This window comes from Prinia subflava, chromosome 4 (genome assembly GCF_021018805.1).
Source record: "Prinia subflava isolate CZ2003 ecotype Zambia chromosome 4, Cam_Psub_1.2, whole genome shotgun sequence".
Taxonomy (NCBI): Eukaryota; Metazoa; Chordata; class Aves; order Passeriformes; family Cisticolidae; genus Prinia; species Prinia subflava.
The window spans coordinates 7,042,851-7,065,641 of NC_086250.1; the positions used below are offsets into that span (position 1 = coordinate 7,042,851).

General features: G+C 47.0%; 1 protein-coding gene across 7 annotated transcripts in view; it reads right to left on the reverse strand.

Moving 5' to 3' along the window:
- WNT7B (Wnt family member 7B) overlaps positions 1 to 22,791 on the reverse strand; it is a 91,973-nt gene that overhangs the window by 64,150 nt on the left and 5,032 nt on the right. For 2 of the 7 annotated variants that reach the window (XM_063395296.1, XM_063395297.1), the window contains exon 2: positions 18,233 to 21,537. The exons of 2 other annotated variants lie outside the window; for them this stretch is intronic. In XM_063395296.1, coding sequence (XP_063251366.1) covers positions 18,233 to 18,710 — 478 coding nt within the window. In that variant the 5' untranslated portion in view covers positions 18,711 to 21,537. Of the gene's footprint in view, positions 1 to 18,232; positions 21,538 to 22,791 lie in introns of those variants that run through there. 3 more of the 7 variants (XM_063395298.1, XM_063395302.1, XM_063395300.1) reach the window with 3 other exon arrangements.

Below are 22,791 nucleotides of genomic sequence, written 5' to 3' on the forward strand. Positions count from 1 at the left end.
AGAAGGTGACCACCTTCACTAAGCTTTTAGCAGTGCTAGGAATGGCTTCAGAGACAGATAATTAAAAGGAAATCCATCCAGCAGCCAAATTTTCCAAAGAGTTCAAAGCCACATTTCCAGCACAGGAGCAGTCTGATTTCCTGAAGAGCTCATATCTCCTTTGGACTGTATGTGATGTTACACACTCAGCACGTTCCGTATGCAGATTTGTCGCTTCCAATTATGCTGATTGCAGACAGATTCCCTAGAGCTCTGAGCTCCTGTGCTAAAAGCAGCTCTTAAAAAGAGCAACACAAACTGTGCAAGCAAAGAGGAAAGGGACGAACAAAACAGTCCTGGTCAGGGAAAAAAATGTAACTGAAAACAGTCTGGTGAAGCAACCCCCTACCCTGGGGAGCAGGCTGTGACTGGAGCACGCACGTCACTGGTGGCTGCTGATGGCATTCCACCTCTTGGTGCTGGCCCCGTGGAGCACACCAGGCATAGGGTTTTGACATGCTCTAGAGTGCATGTGGAAAGTTTTAAACATGCATATGCTCCCACTGAGTTCAAACCAGAGCCAGTGGGATACTCCCAGACTTAAGTGTTTTGGTGAAATTAGGCCACAAAATGCCAGAACTGACCCTAGACGGGAACCCAGTACCACAGATTGCTTTGTTCAGTGCGACACTGATATCACGTACATTGTGGTGATATCAGCTGCTAAGATGTGGAAATCCTCCTATGGTACTTATCCTGCACCTCATGTACCCGTTAATCCAGGCTCCCTTGAGTCACTTCTGAAGCCCCAAACCTAAGCAGCAGTTACAAAACCACCAGCACAAACATAAATGTATTTCCCCCAGAATGGGTATTTCCTACGTCAGACACCAGTCAGCCTTAGACGACCAACAGGCTTTGTGCGTCATATCTCAAAAGTCATTTTGGCTGGAAAAGAGTATGCTGAACCCCTGAGGAGCTGGGGATTGCTTACTGTCCCTTTCTAGGCCTTATAGGATCATATGACTCCACAGCAATCCACACTTTCACATAGTTTATGGCCTCAGGTTGCCTAAAAAGCACCACTGGTCTGACACATTCTCATTAACCCCGTGGTCTATAGCTTATGAGACTTTTTATTTTAAAATACAATTGCACTTTCTCCTGGTTGCAAATAGCTACACTAGACAACAAAATGGTCCTGGAGCTGGATGGGTTAAAGTGAGAGGATGTGATCATAGAAGCATTAAAGCTGTAAAAGACCTCCCAGATCATCAAGTCCAGCCTGTGACCATTTCCTACCCTATCAACCAAGGTGTTCCTTGGATACCTCCAGGGATGGGGAGTCCACCACCTCCCTAGGCAGCCAATGTCTACAACCATTTCCACAAAGAAATTATTCCTGACTTCCAACCTGAACCTCCCCTGGCACAACTTAAGCCAATGTCCTCTTGTCCTGTCAAACTGAAATTGAACATCAATTTCCAGATCTTCACCAATGCCAAATCATCAGAGCAGTGCCAGCCAAGAGGATTTTGCCCTTCTGGGCACTTTCACACCTCCATAGTGCCAGTACTGTGTTACAGACAAGAACCTGAACTGTCAGTGTTAGAGACACCTGCTTTGGAGGGAGGTGAGCATGACCAGCAGTAAAAATAATGTTTCATAATCCTCTCAGGTACTTCTAGGACAAATCTTTTCTTCTGTACAGAGCATCAGAGAAGAACACAGAAAGCATGTACAGAATTACTCTGGGTGCAGCAATCCCATCCCAGCAGACAGCAGCACTCACAGGGTCTCCCTGTGCCATGTGTGGGGCTCTGAGTGATGCCTTAAGATTTTCATGTTTTTCAGATTCTGTGCTGCCTAGGGGTGCAGTTCTTAGCCTCATACTAAGTGTCAGTCAGCTCTCTTCACAAAGTAGACAAAACAAATCCGTTTCCTGATGAAGACCAAGGACAACGAGCACAACTTTCAGACCTATCAACAGTGGACTGAAGAGACAAAAAAGACGGATGAGACCTCACAACCTGAAGCTGTAATTGGACAATTAAACCCCAATATTCAAATGGACCAAAACTTATAAAAGTGTGAGACCTTGTGACTGATAGTCCATAATTTAAATGCAATCTTGCTGTGATGTATTTTGCTGTTGCAGGTTGTATGAGAACAGCTCCTCTTACTTTCTCTCTCTTAAACTTGTTTCCAACATCTCAGCTCTAATGATACGTGAGATTTTGAACGGTATTCAAGTTAGTCGTTGGAGCAAGTCCAGCTGCAGAGGTGAAGCAATATAAAGGAGGAGAGCAAGCAGACGTGAAAACACTAATGGGAATGCATTAGGATTTTGAAGGAAGAGGGGCATGTGAGTACCATTCTGACATTACTTTCCCACTTTACACTCCAGGATGGTTAGCAGCAAAGTCCAGCACTTTCTTGTCTGGTCAAACATGCCAGCATACTGCCAGACAATTTTTGAGAATTCCCTGCTCCTCAGTGGTTAAATTTTTGTCCTTTGCAATTTCCAGATTTCTGAGAGAACTCCTAGTGACAGTTGTAATAATATTCTGTAAAATGTTGTGGTGGTGATTCTTTGAATGCCTTTGTGGTTTGCTGTCCAGAGTTATAATAACCTATGCTTGCCCAGATATGTGTTCTCAACTTGGAAGCACTGGAGCCAGCATTTACTCTTCTGCCTGGGCAACTGCACGTGTGTGCCTGCATGTGTTGCTGAACATGGGAGCAAGTTCTCTCTCTGGGTATTTGCCAGATGCTCCCTGGTCATTGGGAAGTGTATTTTGGGGTTCACATCTTTGGGAAAGTGAGCGACTTGAGGTTTATTCCAAATAGAAGAATACACCAATGGTAATTATAGGTGATTTCTGAGCCTCCTTTGAGTTTCATATGTTGCTCTATCAGTTATCTCCTTCCTTAATCATTTTATTTTAGAAACAATCATAGAGGGAAGGCAGGAGGGGAAGAAAAAGAAAATACAGCTCTGTGACTGTATGGCAAGACTCAAATGGCATAGCTACACTGAGATAAGCCTTGATAAGATAGCTTACTTCAGACCAACCTTCATCTCAAGGAGTTTGAGTTACCGAGAAGTATGAGATACAACAGCCAGCAGATGTTAACATTTGCCTGGTCTCAGGTCTACACATACATGTCCTGGTGAAAACTGCTGAGTGAAGTTCTGAGGATCAGGCTTGGACATACACCAGAATCATATATGTATGGATGAGGCACCAATTTCAACTAAAATGATGTGTAACTTTGAAATGAGGACTCTAAGACAAACTGAAAGAATATTCCAAAACCACTCACTCAGACCTTCTCTGGAGTCTTTCTATACTCCATAAAGATTTTATATATATTTGTAACCATGAAGAAAACAACAGAGAAGAGAGATGTGAAATATGAATTGTACTGAACTCTTTTATATAAAGAAAGATATATCCCAAAACACCTTACAAAGTAATAAACTAGACCTTTGTAGAGCGTGGATGCTATTAAGGCCAAGGTCTCTATTCTGTGCCAAGCAAAGGCTCCGATTTTTTTTTAAAAAATTGGATCCCTGTCAGCTGAAATATTGAAAATAGTTCTAAAGATAAGGGAAGAGCTGAATTTAATTTGGGAAAAAAAATCCCTTATGGTTTGGCTGCACACAAACAATGCTGTACTCCCTAGAAGCTGGCTTTTGAAATGAATTCATGCTCTAGAGGAAGGCAAAGCTGAGCATCCCCTTGGCAGTGACCGTGTGAGTTCAGCCTCACACACCAGTTTCACACCAAAGATTTGCAATACTATGTATTCCCAGTACACACTGCAGTTGTGGACTCCCAGGCCAAACAATATTTTTGCCTCATGCCCACAAATTAAAACCTGTAAAGGCAGCCCTTATTCCACGTCTCTTTTGACCATCAGTATTACAGCATTTCTGAATCTCTAAGTTTAAAAATGCACCCATGTAAGGCCTTAGGTTTCTCAGAAGTTAAACTGCAAAACTGTCCTTAGGACAATTCAAGAGCCTCATCAGAGACCCCAAAATCCTGCAGCTGTAGAGCTGAGTGCAGTTTACGTGGAGCAGCCATGCAGAAAATCTTCCAATACCAAATTCTCTTATTGATGTAAACTGTGCTTTGTCTCATCTCTCTTTCACATTCCTTCTCCTGTACTTCTCCCCTCAAAAAAGAGATCATGCTCTGCTAGCTGAAACTAGCCAGCTGTGACCTGCACTCTGTCCTGTGCTGTCTCTCTCCCTGGCCAGGAATGGTCAGTCACATCCTGTCTGGGGACAAACGAGCCACAGCAGCACAGCGGGTGTCTCTGGGCTGAGCTTGGTTTCCTGAGCCACTCTGCTCACCCCTCCTGATCATAATTCCTAATGCCTCACTTGCATATCCAGGATATGCTCCTCTCCAAGCTGTGATCCTCATGCTGAGGAGCAAAAAAGCTGCTGTCAGGTAATCAAATTTTGGACTAGCTGATGGGGTCATGGCTTGGACCAACAGGACAGGTTGAGCAATGATTTGGCTAAATGCTGAACCTCCCAAGAACTGGTTCTCTCTCTGGCAGCTACCCTAAAGCCTGTTTCATCCTCCACATCCATCTCTTCCAAGCTTTGTGGACTTTCTTTCTTTCAGTTGTTAGTTTCCCTCCAGATTGGTTTTTCCACTCTACCCTTCTCCCTGGGGAACATGCAGGCCCTTCCCTGGCTGTCCCTTCCATGCCACCATCACTCCTCAATACCTCTCATCTCAAAACCCCTAGGATGATAAGCTTGGTCTTCACACACAGCCAACAGGCTGAAAGGAAAAATCTGACTCGCTTACATAAACTCATCTGTCCCAAACTGAGATTTCTCTGACAAGGTACATTTTCAGTTCACTTTTCATGGGTTTGGAAGGGAAAAAGCAAAATTGAGAGATGCCACTCAAATTTGGAGTTTGGCTCAGGAAAGAGTCAAGCATGCCTTGGAATTGCTTTTACCCAGGGAACATACAGGGGTGATGGGCACTGTGTATATTCTGTTTTTTTCATGCGTGTGACATGGTCTGTTTAAATACATGATATAACTACAAACTCTCCAAAGTCTGTATGCTTCCAGCTCTCCACAAACTTAAGCTTTAGCTGTTACTGAAAGGGAAGGTTCTACTCTGGAAAGAAAAACAATAGATATACGGCTCCAAATAAGAGGAGAAAATTCCAAAAGAGAAGAGAAGAGACATACTTATTTAAAAAAAAAGAGAGAAAGAATTATTATTTCTATACATATCTATGTGGCTACATAGAATCTTTGAAGCAAAATTTCTTCCCTACTCTTCATCTTCCTCTATTTCTCTTAACAGGGATAACTTTTCACAGCAGATGGATACATAAAATAAAATCTTTTCCTTTTCTTTTGAACAAAACAAAAGGAAATCCAAAATATATGTTTCACTATCCAAGACTAATAAACCACTGGTAAGATGCCTCTGACCCTTCACCTGTGTGCGAGAAAGTAATTATACCACAGCCTGACAACACCATCAATAAATGCCATCATTATTTCCTCTATTTGTTGCTTCTGAATATCCATAGCTGCAATAGATTTCCTCAGAATTCTCTATCATCCTAACAGTCACTCCTTTGTTATCCCAGAACACATCACTTCCATGTGTAATAGGGAAGAAAGAGACAGGTGACTCACTGTTCCAAGGAACTAAAGCCATCGAAGTAATGCTGTCACACTAGCTTCAATGTAAATTACCCCCAGAAAAACAAAACCAGTTACCCTTCAGGGATTGCTTCAGCTCAAGGAAGAGATGATGGCAACGCTGCATGGTTATATATTACCTGAGAAAGGCCAGAATCTTTCTTTTGACACCCTGAAAATGTGCTGCTCACCTTTAGTGTTCTCTCGGGCTAGGTCTCCTCTGGGCAAGAGCTACAGCCCCACGAAGCAATAACATTTATTAGCAACAAAACTATTTCAGCTGGCCCTAACTCCACTCTCAGGTGTGCTGAAAAGAACTTATGGTTTGGAGGTTAAGCTGGAACTCCACTGCATTTCCATGCCCTTCAGGGCCTGAAATTTGAGCAAAAAGATTTCATCTCTGAGAAATAAATCACCTCCCAACAACTCGGGGTGCTAGTGGGCATGCACAGAGATTTGTCATGGGTTCAACAGGGGCCACTGACAATATAAACAGCTGCTGGAAATGCTACCAGATCTGATGCACAACTAGGTACCTCTGAAACAACAAGAGCAACAGAGAATCTGATCTTCAATTTCAATGGTAGTTTTATCCTGAGATAAATTTCAAGGTGTAAAATCAATTTTAGGTCAAAATATAATGTAAGCTGGGGTGCCAGAATGTGTAACCACTATCTGAGAGCTTATTTCAGATCACACCACATGGGTCTGCCACCTGCCATCTTCCAAAGTCCTTCCCATCATCTGAGCCCTCTACAATCAAGTAATGAAAATTATGTATCTTAAAGTGCCAATACGCACATTAAAAATCAGCAGATCAAAGTAGAATCTAGGACCAAAAATAGTGTTTTCCTTCTTTAAAAAAATTATTTCGGGAAACTGTATGGCTCAGGGGCTTGGTGTTGGGCTACGGAGCCTTTCATCGCTGATCCAAACATGACCCAAGTCAGTAGTGACCAAAAAAATGGTTACTGGTTGGCAGAAGCTTTGTGGCCTAGAGTATCTGAAATGAGTTGATGGTCTTAATCCAGTTCCCAGTGGATGACTGTCCACATCACAGAAACCACCACCACAATTGGCACCCTCTTCGGCAGCCTTGGCAGGTTGGCCAAGGATTAAATAAGTACAGAGACTGAGCCACCCTCTTATGCCTAGCTAGAGGTTGCCCCTCTAGGTCATGGATGAGACACAAGGATGGGGTGGAGTGGGGAAGCTCACACACCCTCTGCTTGTGCTGTGCTGGTTTTGTGGGTAAGAAGAGGAATTCATTTTCCAGGGCTGTGATTCAGGCACCCTTCACAAGCAGCATTTTCATATACATCTATTTAATTTAAAAAGGACACAGAAACTGAAAGAATTTCAGGATTTTTTTAAATTTTTTTTTCCCAAAAAATAAAGCAGTAGTTTCTGGGGAATTCATCCAAGTCAGGGTAGTCATGCCTGGCATACACAACCAACCTGTAAATTGGCTCTGTTTCGAGAAACATTCCTTTTGCTGTGCTATGTTTTCAGTCAACGCTTTAATTATCTCACAAGATATCTTAGAGTGTACATAATCCATGCCAGCTATTGTCAGAAAGCTAAAGCTGATTTCTAATTAGGTATACATGGCAACTATCATATTAAAAAAGGGTCTGATATACCTCAAAGAATCCTATCTGGGCATAAGAAAGAAAAGAGGGACTTTGGTTAGTGCTGAAAGAGGTTTTCAGCTTTGGAGAGGTAAAATGCACTAGTCTCTCTTCCAAAAAACAGCACTCTACTAACAAAACGCTGTGAGCTAAATCCTGAAGTTATTCAGGTGATGTTTAGGTGGAAACAAAGTTTAAACTTCGGCTTTAGGCAGTACCTAGCTAGCTGTGAGAAGGGCAAATAGCACAAGCCTTGCATGTGCTTCCCTGCGTGGAGGCACGGAGCCATCCTCCCCTGCTTGCAGGTCAAGCAGGCAATGCTGGAAGAACTTTCCTGTGCACTGCCAGGGAAGACTTCCCCAGAGTTGCAGCAAGACTTGGCAGCACTTCAAGACTCTTCTCAGCTGTCTCATTTCTTGCCTCCTACAACACTGCAGCAAACATGGCAAGCAACAACAGCTCTGCCCAAGGAAGGACACAGAGAACAAACTGCAGTTCACTGGAGGCCTCCCTTTCCTATTCATTTCCACGATAGCCAGAGCACTTTGTTTAGTGTTGGACTTTGCTACACCAAATCTTGTTACACCTGTAACAAGAAGGTGTGAGTGATTCAACTTCCAGCTTCCACACCAGGACAGCAAGGCAAGCCAGCCTGGGACAGCAAGGCATTTTCAAACTACAAAAAGGAACTGTCAATTGATCTCTCCTGCTGCTTGGCCCTCATACGTTTAAGACTGAAAAGACCTTCTCGGAAAATGGAAATCCCAGGAAGCAAAAGTGGCAAACTCTTAAATGTTCCTTATCTGTTACACACAAAATTGAGCATCTTGTCCAAGGGAGCCATTTCATTATTTGCACCTGAATCAATGCTCAGATTAGTGTCTTTATGAAGGGAAGGTTCAGATTTGGAAAATAGCAGAGATCAAAGTAGTGAGAAGTAGGATCTCTTCCCTGTTAGTTGGAGGAACACCCCTCAGCCTAGTGCATCTCCTGGCCCTGGACATCCACATTTCTCCCATGCCAACACATGTTAGTGTGAAGAGCACCCTAATAGAAATACTTGACCCAAACTGAACAAATTTCCTAATTGCACTAAGACAACACTTGAGGGTGTGGTTACGACAGAAGATCACACCCATGGACGGATCAGGAGCACCTGGCTGGCCCTCATGACTCCTAATGTCCCAGGGGCACAATTATCTCATCAAGTGCCACCTGCCAAGTCTTGTTGCTGAGGAACTGGCTTTGGCACACTGCATAACTGGGGAGGGGAGGGGAGGGGAGGGGAGGGGAGGGGAGAGGAGAGGAGAGGAGAGGAGAGGAGAGGAGAGGAGAGGAGAGGAGAGGAGAGGAGAGGAGAGGAGAGGAGAGGAGAGGAGAGGAGAGGAGAGGAGAGGAGAGGAGAGGAGAGGAGAGGAGAGGAGAGGAGAGGAGAGGAGAGGAGAGGAGAGGAGAGGAGAGGAGAGGAGAGGAGAGGAGAGGAGAGGAGAGGAGAGGAGAGGAGAGGAGAGGGCACACATGCTTGTTTTAAGTGCATTCCTTAAAAGTGAATATGTACACTAAGAGGATACCTTGGCTCTGCTCAGAAGCATGTCTGCATTTGGTGGTTACAAAGGAAGGAGCAAGCTGTTGTTTCTGAATCCTGTCCTGCACCTCCACACCCCTGGCACAGCTTGCATTCTGTGTTACTGTTAAATGGGCATCCCTGAACTTGCCACTCTCCATCCACAGCTTTTCCACTCAGTGGAGCCTACAAGAGACCCAAAGAGATGGACAAGCCTGGAAAACTTCTTGGCTGGCAATTCTCAAAATGTTTTGCCCTTTTTGTCCAAAGAGAGAACAAAGCCACAGTGAGATGCAGACTTTATGACTTCCAGAGTGCTCTGACCATGAATACAGCATACTGACTTCAAAGTTGACAGCACGTGTCCAGTTGAGGCATATCACCTCTGCATGTCCCTTCTCATATCCCCTGCTCTCTTTCATCCTTAGTTCAAGGTGTGAAGCCTAAGATCAACACAACAATTAGTGGATCATGGCCCAGCAAGAGAAGACAGGACAAACCTCTGCCTAAGCTGTGGAGCTTCTCTGGAACAATGGAGATCATAAAACACATGACAAAGCTCTGTGCCTAGAGGTAAGTTACTCTCGGTCGAAAGGATCTGTCTGGGGAACAAATTTTTAGAGATTAGCCTAATCCAGAGTCTGATGACCTTTAGGTCATAGTGCAAGAACTTCCTCTTTGATACATCTTTTACAACATAACCAGAGTGACACTAACAACAATAACCTGACCCCATCCTTCCCCTCAGATGCACCCACCCTGGGCAGAGCTCCCCAGCGACAGAGTAGGCAAAGGAACAAAAGACTCCAGGGAGTCTACTAGGGATGTGCCAATCCAATTATTGTGGGCAGTGCCAATAAAAAAAAGCTAACCAAAAACTGTAAAGCTAGTTGATGTACCCTTTAGGCCACGGAAGTGGAGAAAAAGGAATTTACTGTGAATCAGATGAGGCCATATTTATTTGTGCTTCCACCCTCAGTCCTCTTGATAGCGTCAAAGTCCACTGGGTTTGAAGCTACCCTGAGAGATTTAGCAGTAGTCAACAGCAGCAGGGAAGGGATTTAAATCTCATCCTTTGCTTCTTGCTCACTGTGCTGCAGCAGAGCTGTTCTCCATCCAGCAAAATCATCCTCTTCTTTAAGGCTCAGCACAAGAGATCTGATTCAGGAATGCTTCCCTTCCTCTTCATTCCCCTTGAATTTCTCACCCTGAGTCATCGGACTACAATATAACGTTAATGTGGAAAGTTTTGTGGGTACATTTTGTTTCTTTTTGACTTCAGAAAAGAAAAGGTACAACTAGAGGGGGAAAAAAGTGTCTCATGGTTGAGAGGACTCTTTTGACCAAGGAGTCACATGGCTCCCTGGCGAGCAGCCAAAGGAGTCATGAGAGATGTGGCCATTCCCCTCAGCACTCCCTTAACCATGTCCTGCCTGCTGCCCAGCACCCCAGCGGCCACCTCGTACCCCAGGACCAGGACTTGCTCCATGCTGCCCACAGTGGCTGCCTGGCTCCCAGGGAAGGAGAAGGAACTGTCAGGAATGGTGCTCATGACATTGGTGAGCAGCCCTTTCTCCTGACCTCTCCCCAAGGCCACGCTGGGCACGGTGGTGAAGAGGGCGACGGAGACGCCGTGTTTCAGATGAGACGCAATCGCACCGTCTGTGCTTGTGGTCAGAAAGAGTCACTGAAAGTAATGACGCTGCACTTACGCTGCGTTTTCTCTTTCCAAACTGCTGTGGCAGCTCTTGCTCTCCTGCCCCTCCCCTACCCTCAAGCCTTGCCAGTGCTGGTATTGCCCTGTTAAAGCAGAGGGAAACTGAGGCAGGGAGAAGCCACGATACTGCTATTCAGCACCTCAGATGTGGGCCCAGTCTCGGACCATTCCTATCTTCACCACAGAGCGAAATCCACCACGGGAAAGTGCAATCTTTAGAGGGACTGGCCCTGGCCAGGGTCCAGATCAATTAGAGATGTGCTTGGGCTTTTTCAGATGCTTTCCTGCCTTGCTGCCAGGAATGTCAGGACTGGTGCTGGTCCTGCATGTCCATACAGCTCTGCTGGGTGCTGCACAGCAACTGCTGCATTCCACCCCAGCAGTGAGGGAAATCATCCTTGCATAATTCACTTGATTACTGGTAGGATTAATTCACTTACAGTCTCTGAATGAAAGAAATTATTATTAAATAGTAGTCACATTTGATAATTATGTCTCACTTCAACCAGACTGGGAAGGTGCATATTGCAGTATTGCAGCACTTTAAAATTTTAAATTAGGTACTCAAAACATTTTGCAGGGCCTGCTTGCATGCAGACAGTGGTTTATATCTTTCTGGCTTATGCTTACTTCCAGCTTTGGGCTGCTCTGCAATACCTCACATACAACAGCAAATGCTGCAAGGCTTTTGATGTGTTTCTCTCCTCAAAAAATTAAATAAGATTTTGGATTTATGTCTGCTCTTGCTGATTCCAAAGGCCATGATTCTTTCAGTGGCCCATGGAACCAATTTTGGGCTTTGTCTGGCATGGCCTCATATTAATATTGTCTTCCCTGTATGTTCTTGTGAACTATGCCCAGATTACCTATAAATTACATAAAATAGCAGCCTGTGTCAAGGCTGCATTCAAATGGGTGCTGTAGGAACAAGGCTGGTGCTGACTTTCTGTTTGGTACTCTTGATTGCACTGGAGTCACTCTGTTGACTGCAGCAGAGTTACTCCTGCTTTATTAGCTTGCTGAGCTGTGGATATGGCCTCAGAGGACAGAAGCCTTAGGCCTTCAGTGCTTAAAAGACAAAATGTAAGAGCTTCCCAAAATGCTACTCAGTGATGGTCATCCAGAAGGAAATTATTTTGAATGCCTTTGTTGTGCACTCCAAGTATGTGCTAGTGGAGACACAACTCACCAGCATTATTTTTTGCATCAGAAATCTGCCAGTAAATCCACAGAGTTCCATCAGCTTTGAAAGAGGTGCCACTGCCTAGTAACAGTGTGGCTCTGCTTCAAATAAAATATTTGAACATGCAGAGACCAGTGGACTTGGTGCTACTACACGGAGGAAATTCTTTTGCCATCTATCAAACACCTTACCCTCATTTCTGCCCACACTTTCTACACCACTGGATGTCTTTTTTTATTCCTTATTAGGAACTCGGGGCAAAATCTGACCTTGGACAAAGAGCTGGAACTAAGACTGTCAACGTGATGATTAAGTGGGATTTTTGCATAAACATGAAGTTTATCCTTTTTTAAGGGAAATCTGATCCACAAGAAGAGGCTAAAACAAAAATAAATGTTCAAAACCATAACAGTGATGTGGGTACAAGTTGTATGAGCTATTAAAATTATTTCCAGAAAAGACAGATACAATAACTCTCTGATTTACTCTTGTCTTGAGATTTTCTAGAGAAGGTATGATTTGCTGAAAAATAATTAGTAGGTGATAATCATCTTACTATCAGATCCTAGTGGAAGAAAGATGTTTTTATGATGAGAGCAACTATTTAGCCTTAATTACCTTCACTGCAGAAAAACTGCCCATACTCCATTAGAACTGAACAAGGAAGCAAACTTTCAGCCTCATCCAGAAAACTGACGTTTTTTCTAAAAAGTCCAAGAGGAAAGCATAGAAAAAACAACTTCACATGTTATCTAAAGGTTTGTCCTGAAAACATTTTGACACTAACAGAAGGGAGAAGTCATAGAAATGCCTATGGACAGAAAAACCTACCGGGCAAATATTTAAGTCTTTGTATCTAGAATTTCTTTCCATTTTTGCTAGTGCAGAATTTGCAATGTTCCTTTGGCATGCGTTGTAGCAAATGCAAATACATAGGAATTGTCTTGGCAAGAAGTTAGTCTGTGCTGCAGACTAACAGCAAGTCCTGTGCAGCTCTCCACAATGGAGAGAAAATATATCCTTCTACATCTGAGGGACGATTGAAGAAACAGCAAAAGAGGAGAGGGTTCTAACAACCCTTTAAAGACTGAAAGACACTCTCCAGACACATGCCTTCCTTGGCTTTTCTTCCAGAGTTCTCCTGTGCCTACACTCCTAGACTTTCTTATCCTCCTACATAATTCTGGGCCTGTAAAACCGAAGCTTTTGATGACAAGTTTCTTCAGCTCATTGATGGGGTATTCACATGTGCGTGGCATGAATTCCAGAGCAAAAAAAGTCATGGAGATTTTGCTTTTCAGTCATGGTTCTCACAGAGAGAGGCCTGTCTGGTTCTCATAAAACCCTATCATGCAGAGTTTTACTGTAACACACTGTAAGTTACATACCTGGGGTAGGTTGGAGTGACGGTCTACAGAAGGGCAGTGGAACATCAAGGGGAAAAGAGCAAAAATCATGAGAAGAACCAAACAGACAGGTGAACTTGTATTGCAAAAGTTCATCTGTCAGGTAATTAACAGGTAGACGTGCTTTGCCAGCAGCCATGAAAGGCACTGGTGAGAGTCCACTGAGGGTAAAACAACATGCAAAAGTTGTGGGCTGAAGAAATTTGGCTTGCAACATTAACTAGTTCTGTAACTCATGGTGTCAGCACATCTGTAGAACTCCTTTGATCTACAGTTGGTCCTAGGTTTTTGTTGCTTGGGTAACTTGGGAGGACTGGAGTGTTAAACTGTATTTTGGGGTCAGGAGGCCCTCTGACTTCATTTCAGCCCCAATTACAGAGTCCTGTGCACTGACAAAGCCTATGACACCATGCTACCCTCAGCATACCACATTGCCAAGTACACATGGTATGTTTCCCATTGCAAAAAAGGTGTTTGTCAGTCTAACTGTATAATTGCAAATCATTTTGTTTGGCTCTTTAACACCTTCTTTGAAAGACTGTCTTCTGAGGCATTAGCCTTATTGGGTGTTTAATATGCAAACACATCTGTATTCACCTTTACCTATTCATCTGAATATTTCATATTGCTTTATACACACTTCTTATTTTATGTTAGTAATACAACATATGTAATAATTCTATGCTGTCATCCTGAACATTCTGAATGTTGCCACCTTTCCTTATAATTTCTAAAGTAATTCTTTCTTTTGCAATTTCAAGGATGTGTTAAACATCTAATTCCTGGAACCTGATGGTTGCAAAGGATTGAGATACAAATGCATTTGGATTCAAGGATATTCAGGACTCGAGTGCTTGATCTAGACCTTGGCCAGTCACAGATTTACCAGAGCTCTTTGGTTGTAGACAAGAAATTTTATTCTGGGTCTCACAGTGAAATGCTGGACTTTACCTTCTAGAGCTACCAAAAAATCATATCACAGTCATTCTCCCATCTTTGTGTAGCTGCTTCAATACATGGAAATATCCTGTGTCAGGCAGATAAGCCAAGCTTATGGCAGTTCAGCACAAAAATATCCTTTATCTTTCTCTTTTCTGCTGAGCAAAAGCATGAGCTTTAGATGAGCCTGAAAATACTTGATACTCTTCGAAGAGTCACCTGTTCTGTCTATAAGAGAACACATCTTTGAGGGATAGTAAAGTGGAAGTTCTATTACAAATCCTCCTATAGAGAATTATTATTCCAGTACCACGTAAAAGGAGAATCTAAGGATCTCAACAGAGCTCTCCTTGGGTATTGTACACTGCATATCTAGAGGCTAAGAGAGCAAGCTTACCATAAAGTCTCAGTTACAAAATGAACAAGGTGCAAAAGCAGGGAAATGATGGATTTACACTGCAGCTCAGTGACTGAGCCAGAGACAATCCCATTCCCGTAACAGCCAGCTTAATCACAGAGGTTGATCCTGCCCTGATCTAAGCAGAATGGGAAGAGCGGGCCAGGCTGTGTAACTCTGACTGCACCAGCTGAAGTGGGAGCAGCAGTCACGCTGGGTGGGAATGCTGGTGAAGTGGTGCCCACTGTGCCCTTGAAGGCTCTGCCTCATAGAGCAGCCAGGTTGTTCTCTGCCTGTGCAGCTCCCTCCAGCACTGACGGATTAAGAGGCAAACTCCAGGGACTCTCTCCAGCAGTCCTAATCTTTAGGGATTAGGCATGATCACTTTCCTGTAGCCAAATGAATCTGCATTCCTTCTAATCTGCTTCCCACAAGTGTTGAGAAGCCCTGTTGTTAAGGATATGGAATTGTAAGGATGTGGAAGCACCAGCAGAACAAATGCCAAATATGCGGAGGATTTTTCTTCCTCTACATTTCCTAACCAAGCAGCAATATCTACTCACCAATATAAATTATTTCCTCTGTTATGGTGTTCGAAAATGTATCTGCTTTGAAGATTTGTGCTGCTATTACTACGTACACAAGCTGTCTCTTAAGAGCTATTGCAGATTGCTTTATAACAAATTACTGAATTAACTGTATCTATGTGCCATCAGATAATCCCCAACAAAACTTCTTCAGAACCGACTCTCATGTTGCTGGTGAATGCATCCAGCCCTAAATAAGATGAACATTGAAAGGGGTGCACCAGTGGAAAACTGACAAAAATCATCTTCTTTAGAAGCAGCAAAATATGTTTATATGTGTACAGACACATGCAATGCAAAAAAACAGTGCCAGTGTTCTGCATAATCCTCATTTATACTAATTACAGTGATATTATTTAATGGCACTTTTATACTTTAAATATTTAATTGGATTACCAAAATATGTCCAGCATCAAAATGCATCAGCTCTTGAAGCCACAGTCAGTTTTCTTTTTCACAGCCAGACACTAATTTCTTCTGGTTGTAAAAATGTCCACAGTGCCTCAGCAGGCCAAAGGTTACCAGGCAAGCACACTGAAGAATATGACTTTATCAGATAGCCGACTTACAATATAGAAATCAATTTTATAAAGGAGTCGGTTTCAAAATTAATTTTGGATGTAGTTGACTATAATTTAAATTTCTTTCCAGCTGTTGCACAAGAAACACTGAGGTGTGGTGCCCTTTTCATTTCATTTCACCATTGCCTTTTCCATTCTGAAAACCTCATTTCATCACGATGGGGTTTTTGCTGGACAGGTTTTCTTGCAGAATAACAAGGCAGCATCTCCCATCTGCCCAGTCTGCATTCCCCGCACCAAAAGAGACTGAGTATGGACACCCGGCACTCCATTTGCTTGCCTGCTGAAACTCGCCCCCTCTGTGCCTGAAGGAGCAGCAGTGCAGAAGCCAAGGAGTCGTTCCCATAGCCAAAAGATGGTAGAGATCTCGGGGAAAATTAACATAACCATTGATAGTCCCTGAGAGCTCACTAAATAGCAGCTTGGGAAGCATCCTCCCCTCCGGAGAGCGAGGGCAGCAGAAACAGACACCAGCAGATAATGCTCAAACAGGCTATACTATGCTTTAATCTTCAAAAGCTACTATTAGTAAGCCAGAGAAGTACATTTACCCACCAGACAAACACCACAAGTTCAGTAGGCTACTCTCCATTAAGCACTAAAACAATTCCTCCTTCTTTTCACTTCCTACGGAGCGTGAGGCGAAGCACCGCAGCCCGCCCGGCTCTCCCGCCGCAGCTCCCGCTCCCCGGGAGGGATGGGGGGACACAGCGACATGGAACAAGCGTGGCCGGGGGCTGGAGCCAGGGCCGGCACGGAGAAGTGGGGGGTCGGCCCCGGGCACCCTTGTCCCCGGCGGCCCCGTGCGCGCTGCTTTCTCCCCGGGAAAGCAGCCGGCCCGTCCCGCCGGAGTGATGGATGGAGGGAAGTGCGCGACGCTTTGGGGCTCCGCTTTGTTGGGTTTCACCTCCTGATCCCTTTCCCTTCTGCTCTGCTGGGCTGCAATAGCCACCTCGGCTCCGGCTCCGCGGGTCCAGCTCCCAGTGACCTGCCGCGGAGGGGATGAACTGGGGACGGCCCAGGGAAAGGCGAGAGAGCATTATTTATCCACCACAACTTCTCATTGTCGCGGGGCAGCGCTCAAAAGATCCCAAGCAGTTGGCTTTAAATAAAGCAGGCATTGCTTCCCTTGTATTTCCCCTCAGCAGTCGCCTTAGTATTATTATTATACTTCTATAGCTTTTGCTTTCGGACCTTATAATTATGTCACACAGCAAGGGAAACCGCCAGCATCCCAGCATCTGGTGTGCGGTTGCAAACTTTTGTTTTAAGATTTGAACTATTTATAGAAGGAAAACTTTGTAGGATAGTAATTTCCTACGGTTTTGAGAAAAATATGGCCACTCTTATATTAAAAGGGTGTATTTATTTATTTATTACGACTCCTTCCTCCTGTATAAAAAAAAAAATAACCACAAAAAAACCCCCAACCAACCAAAGATAGCACGGCAAGCTTTTTTACAAGCTATCGGTCACCTACATAGCAGACATATCCCTCCTGTGAACAGAAACAGGCAGCTCTGGCTGAGTTAACCTAATATGCTTCCAGAAATCCAAGCGCTTTAAAAAATCGGTGGCCAAGACATGTGCATTTCACTAAAAATTAAGAATGCAGAAATAGGCTTTCCGTTTCTTTTTATGGGTGTGTTTATTCCTACTTTTCTCCCATAGCAGTGGGGTATGTTTTTTCCATAGCCCACAGAAAACAGACCGACACACAACAGAGAGGAACACACGCACACTTGCTTGTTTATGTGCATGTGCTCCTGTGCGCGCATACAGAGAAAAAACCCCACATATATATATATATATATATGTATGTATGTATGTATGTATATATATACACATACAGTTCAGGGATAGGACATCAAATTCGCATCCGTCGGGGCACAAAAAACTGAGGTCGGCATGGGGGTGGGAGAGTAGGGAAATCCATCCGGCCCCAGCAGCCGAGATAAATGCGGGGCCGGGGATGCCCGGGCGGGGTTCCCCATCGCCGACAGGGGTGAACCCCTCTGCCGCAGCCTGGGCAGGCTCCGAACCACCCCAAAGCTCCCCCGGGCCCGATCCCCGCGTTCCGGCACGGACACTCTTGCCCGGGGCTGGGGGGATGCTCAAGGGAGGGAGAAGGCTCCCCGATTTTAAAGCGGCTCCCTCCGCCGGGTACCTGCCGCCCCAGCGCCCTCCTCTCCGCACGGCTGCCCCGCGGCGCGGTCAGGTCTCCTCCGGAGCGCAGGAGAACAGAAGCCCTTGACAGCTCCGGCAGCCCCTCTGGACTCCGGCTGCAGTCCCGGCCCGGCCCGGCTCCCCTCCGGCCGGCGCGGGGACCCCGGCCCGCCACCCCCGCCACCCTAACGCGGCGGCCGGCGGGCACAGAGACCTGCCGGGGGACCTGCAGGAGAACGACGGCGGACATTCTCTCCGCAGCCCTTACGGACTAGCCCAGCCGCTTCTTACCATCGCAACGATAGATACAGATATAGATATTAAAAAAAGAGACCGAAATTCCTCGCAGTCCCACCCACCGACTCTCATTTCCCCCACCCCTACCTCCACCCCCTTCCTCACAAGGAAAAGGTCCTGGAGCCAGCTCTGACTGCGGGACTGGAGATCCCTCCGGAGCGAGAGCAGCCGGCCGGCGAGCGCCTCGGCGGCGGGGGCTCTCCGCGGGCGGCCCGGGCTGGGCGCTCGCAGCCGGCTGCGGCAGCCCCGCGCTCCCCGGGATCTCCGCACACAAACAGCCTTCCCCCGACGGGCGCGAAGCGATGCCCATCTCCGGTTTGGCAGGAGGAGGAGTCGGGGTCGGAGTCCCCAGGGGAGACGCCGGCCGCTCCGCGTCCCGTTGCCCCGCCGCCCTCCCAGGTGCGCCGCCCCCGCTGCGGGCACGCCGGGCCCCGGCCTCGCCGGCGGGGCAGCCCCGGGAGTTACCTGGCGGTGCGTCCCTTCCCCCGGCGGGGTCCGACCAGCGGCGCCAGCACCGCCACCAGCACAGCATCTCCTCCTCCTCCGCCGCCACCACCACCACCATCCTCACCACCACGCACCGCACGGAGCTGCCGCCCGTGCTGGCTTCTCCCGGCTCCCTCTGCTCGCTCTGCGCATTGCCCTTAGGTAGCTGCTAGCGGGGGCATTGCAAAAAACAGTATTTCGGAAAAAAAAAAAATCTGGATCACTTACAGGTAACTCCCACTGGTAAGGATGAGGAAAATCTGAGGGTAATACACTGAGAGTAACACACTGCGAGATGAAAAAAGGATCATGGCTGAATCCCGTTTACACTCTTGAGTTCGCTTCCTTGGTTATTCCTTTCTGGCCCCCCCTGGTCGTAATTCCCCACCCTTTTTGGTGTCAGCTGTGGCTTGAATCTTAGTTGGAATCCAGTCCCTTGGGCTTGGGGGGGCTTTGTCTGTTTGTTTGTTTGTTTGTATTGTTGTGTGTAGTATTCCCCTGGTGCTAATGCTGCTCCCTGTGCAGAGTGTGTGCTGTTGCTGCTGCTGCTGCTCTCGCTGCTGCTGCTGCCTCTGGGCTCCTGCCTGTCATGTCTCAGTGGTTGGAAGTTGTTACAGTGGGTTCTCGTGTTGGAATGAGGATGGTTTAAGGGATTTGGATGGCAGAAAGTGCCTCTCTCTCTCTCTCTCCCTCTCTCTGTAACTCTCCTGAGACCCAGGGCTGCCATTGGGCAGTCAGTCACTGCAATCCGCCTACTTTTTTTCTCTCCCTCTCCCTTTTTTTTTTTCTTTTTTTTTTTTTAGGGGGAGGATGACAATGGAAGGACACTGATCTAGCCCGGGCTGCAATGAATCCGTACTCGCTGGCTGAGCCCTCTCCGTACCCCTCGCCCGGCAAGCGCTCCCTTCGCGCTCCGTGGGGCATTTTTAACTCCCCCCAGGGCTCGGTGAGCTGAGAGCTCCCTGCGTCTGCCGTGGCACCCTTGGCTCGCCTTGCAAGAGACTGAACTCCACTCTTGGTTAATCGCTTTATTGTGGCCAGCTGTCCCGGTTCCACCGAGGGGTTCCGCCTTCCCTCCAGCCTCGGCGGGGGTTTGGCTGTTGCCGTCCCCACGATGTTAAAAATTAGGCTTCGATTTCACGAGCAACGTCAAAAAAAAAAAAAAAAAAAGGGACGTATGTGTAGTCATAGCCTTACTGAGTGAGAAATAAAGACATGCACACTCGTAGCTTCCTGGCGAGATTTAGTTTCGCGTGAGAGCAGGGAAGGGAAAGGACTAGTGTGGAACAGACGCTGCAGGGAGCCAGCGGGGGGCGGCTGCCGGCGGCTGCCGGCTCCCCACACCTCTCTCCAACCCCGCAGGAGGAGGTTTCTTCTTCGCTCTTCCCTCTCCTTCTCTCCCTCCCGAGAAGATGGAAGCCCGAAGTTTCCCGGCAGGTTAGTTGCCTCTCCCCCGCCTTCCCCCTGAGCCGAGAGACTCCTGCCCCTTGGCACCGCCGCGCCCCGCGGCAGAGATGCTCGGCCCTTCGGGAGCCCTTCGCCCCGAGCAGCCCCAGGAGTGCAGGAGACGGTCGCTCTTCCTCTGCATTGTTGGGCGTCTGTCCTTGATTTCGGAAGTGCTGAGAGCGATGGTGAAATACGTGAGCTGCGGATACCGGGGCTGGGGGTTTAAAACGAACCCCGAAAAAGAAATGGCCACCGAAAAACACTTAAATCGAAATGCAGCTGAAGTGAGCAAGAATCAGGCTCCGATGTGTCCTCGGTCTGTAAATGCCCGTCTCAGGTTAATTGCCTAATGACTGAAGAAGATGTCTTGGCTAAGAGCTCTACCAAACACCCTGGTAACACCTCCTCCAGTTAACCAGTCCCGGAACGTGGGTGCAGCTGTCTCAACGACACAACGAAATATTCCCTCAGATGGAATGGGAAATGCAGAATTGGTGGGGAAACGTTGTACGCCGCTCAATATGCGATAAAAATCTTCTCGGGGTTGGGTTGCATTAAACACTTTCATCTGCAAGTTCAGCACAGACGCTGGGGCAGTCAAGGTCCTTTCGAGAAACTCTGATCTCAGTTAACACGAGACAGAAGCTTAAGCCTTTCAACGATTATTTACATCCCAGAACAGTCTTATTTATAATTATTTAAGATTCTTAAATGAACGTATTTGTACTTCTGTAGGTGTGCATGCACGTCTATGTACAGTGAAAGAACCAGAGATGTATTATCTCCTGTTGTGCCCTTTCCCCTGTTAGACATGTGGCTGGGACAACTCTGCTGAACGTGAAACCAGGAGAACGAGTAGCCACTTTGAATGTTTTATTTCTAGCATTTGTTCCGCTTCGGACGGGTATTTTAAATGTGCGTCTGCTTTTAAAGATATGCCTGGGGGGAAAAGGAGGGGGAGAGCGAAGTGCAAAAATGCAGAGTGAATGTTGGCACTGGAAAACTTCGGACTTGTGCTGGCAAAGTTTGACCCACTCCACCTGAAACGAAGATTGGTTTGCCAATTTCCACAATTTTCAGGTCGAAAATGACTTTATCCACAGATGTGTTGTGTTAGGGAAGAAAAGTTGTATAAAGGAACCAAACCATGCAGGGTTTTTTCCGGAGAGTTAATTTTTATTCTAAAACCACGGGCCGGTTATTATATCGAAAAATTGCTGATGATGAATGATGAGGAGGAGGTGGAGGATGACGATTATGACGATGATGAGAATAACCTTGTAAATTCCATCCAAATGGTTTCTATATGTATGTCAGCCGGGGCAGCGAGAACCACACTCATTTTCTTGATTGAAGATGAAAACATTCCCTTCAATAAAATGTCACACTGGAAGAGAGGTATTGTCGGTAACGTCTAATATGAGCACTTCAGCATCTGTCGCTCCTTCTTCCACAAACACCTGTATTTTGGACAAAATGGGGCGGAATTACTCTGAAATAGTTGCCGACACTATAGTCGGGAAGGCACTAATAAACTATTCGCGCCTTTTTTTTTTTCTTCCCTATTATGTATCTATTCCCATCCGCGGTTCCTTTTTTACCACAAGCCTGTGGAGGGTCCGACAGAAGGGCACGTGGGAAGCCGGGAAGGTGCGCCAGGCGGGGAACACACCGGCTCCTTTCTGGGCGGCACCGCGCGTTTCTTGTATCTCAGCGAGCTGCAAGTCCAGTGCCCGGGAAAAGAAGGCAACAATGAGTCTCCGAATGAGCGGTGTCCGGCCGACGGGAGAACAGGGAGGGCGGTGGCTGCAGCACTCGGGCAGGTGCCCGTGGAGGGGCCGGGGAGCGGATGGCCCCGCCAGGCAGCCCCGGGCCCGGCGCTCCGGGCGTGGATCGCGCGGTCTCCTCCCGGGGCCTCGCCGCGGCTCCCGGCGCTCCACGTGCTGCCGCCGTCGAGGCTGAGCTGCGGCCGCTGCCTGCCGGGGTCCGGGGGGACAGGGCCGACCCGGGCGGGCTCCCCGCGGCTGGACAGCCCCGGGGACGGCGAGGGCAGCGGGATTTCGTTGGCCTTTACTGCGAACCCCGCAAAGCCAAGGCGAACCTCGCCGTGGGGGAGGCGAGTGGGACCGGCTCTCACGTTCCCCCGCGGCAGCATCCCTGGGAGTCCCGAGAGGGCGCGGTGTGCTCCGGCCTTCTCAAAATGGGCCGGGGTCCCCGACGTCCGTAGCCCTTTGCGGGCTCAGCTCGGATGGGCACGAAGGAAGCGTTCCTGCCGCCTCCCAAATGGGTGCCGACACCTTTCGTTGTTCCTTTGGGTAGCGCCAGCTCCCGCCGCCCGCATCCCTCTAACATCACAGTGACCTTCTCCCCGCGGGAAAAGGGGCTCTTCCCGTCTCCCTTTGGAGCTGCCCGGCTGTCACTCTTCTTTTCCTCCAGAATAAAGAGGAAAAGGGTGCGGTTTGCCCCCAGATCTCTGATCCGGGTATTGTCCGCTACCTCATCTTTCCGAAAGACACATCACTCATACGCAGAGCTGCCGCTGTGATTTACATCTGGGGTACTGCTGTCATTTTTGATTTCTGACATATCTATTAATTAAACGGTATCCGAATGCTCTGTGATCTTGGCAGGAAATATTTCTGTTTCAGTCCTGCCTGAGGTCAATATTTGATGTGACCTATTATCGCGGGGGGTTACATGAAGCCAGCAGGGCT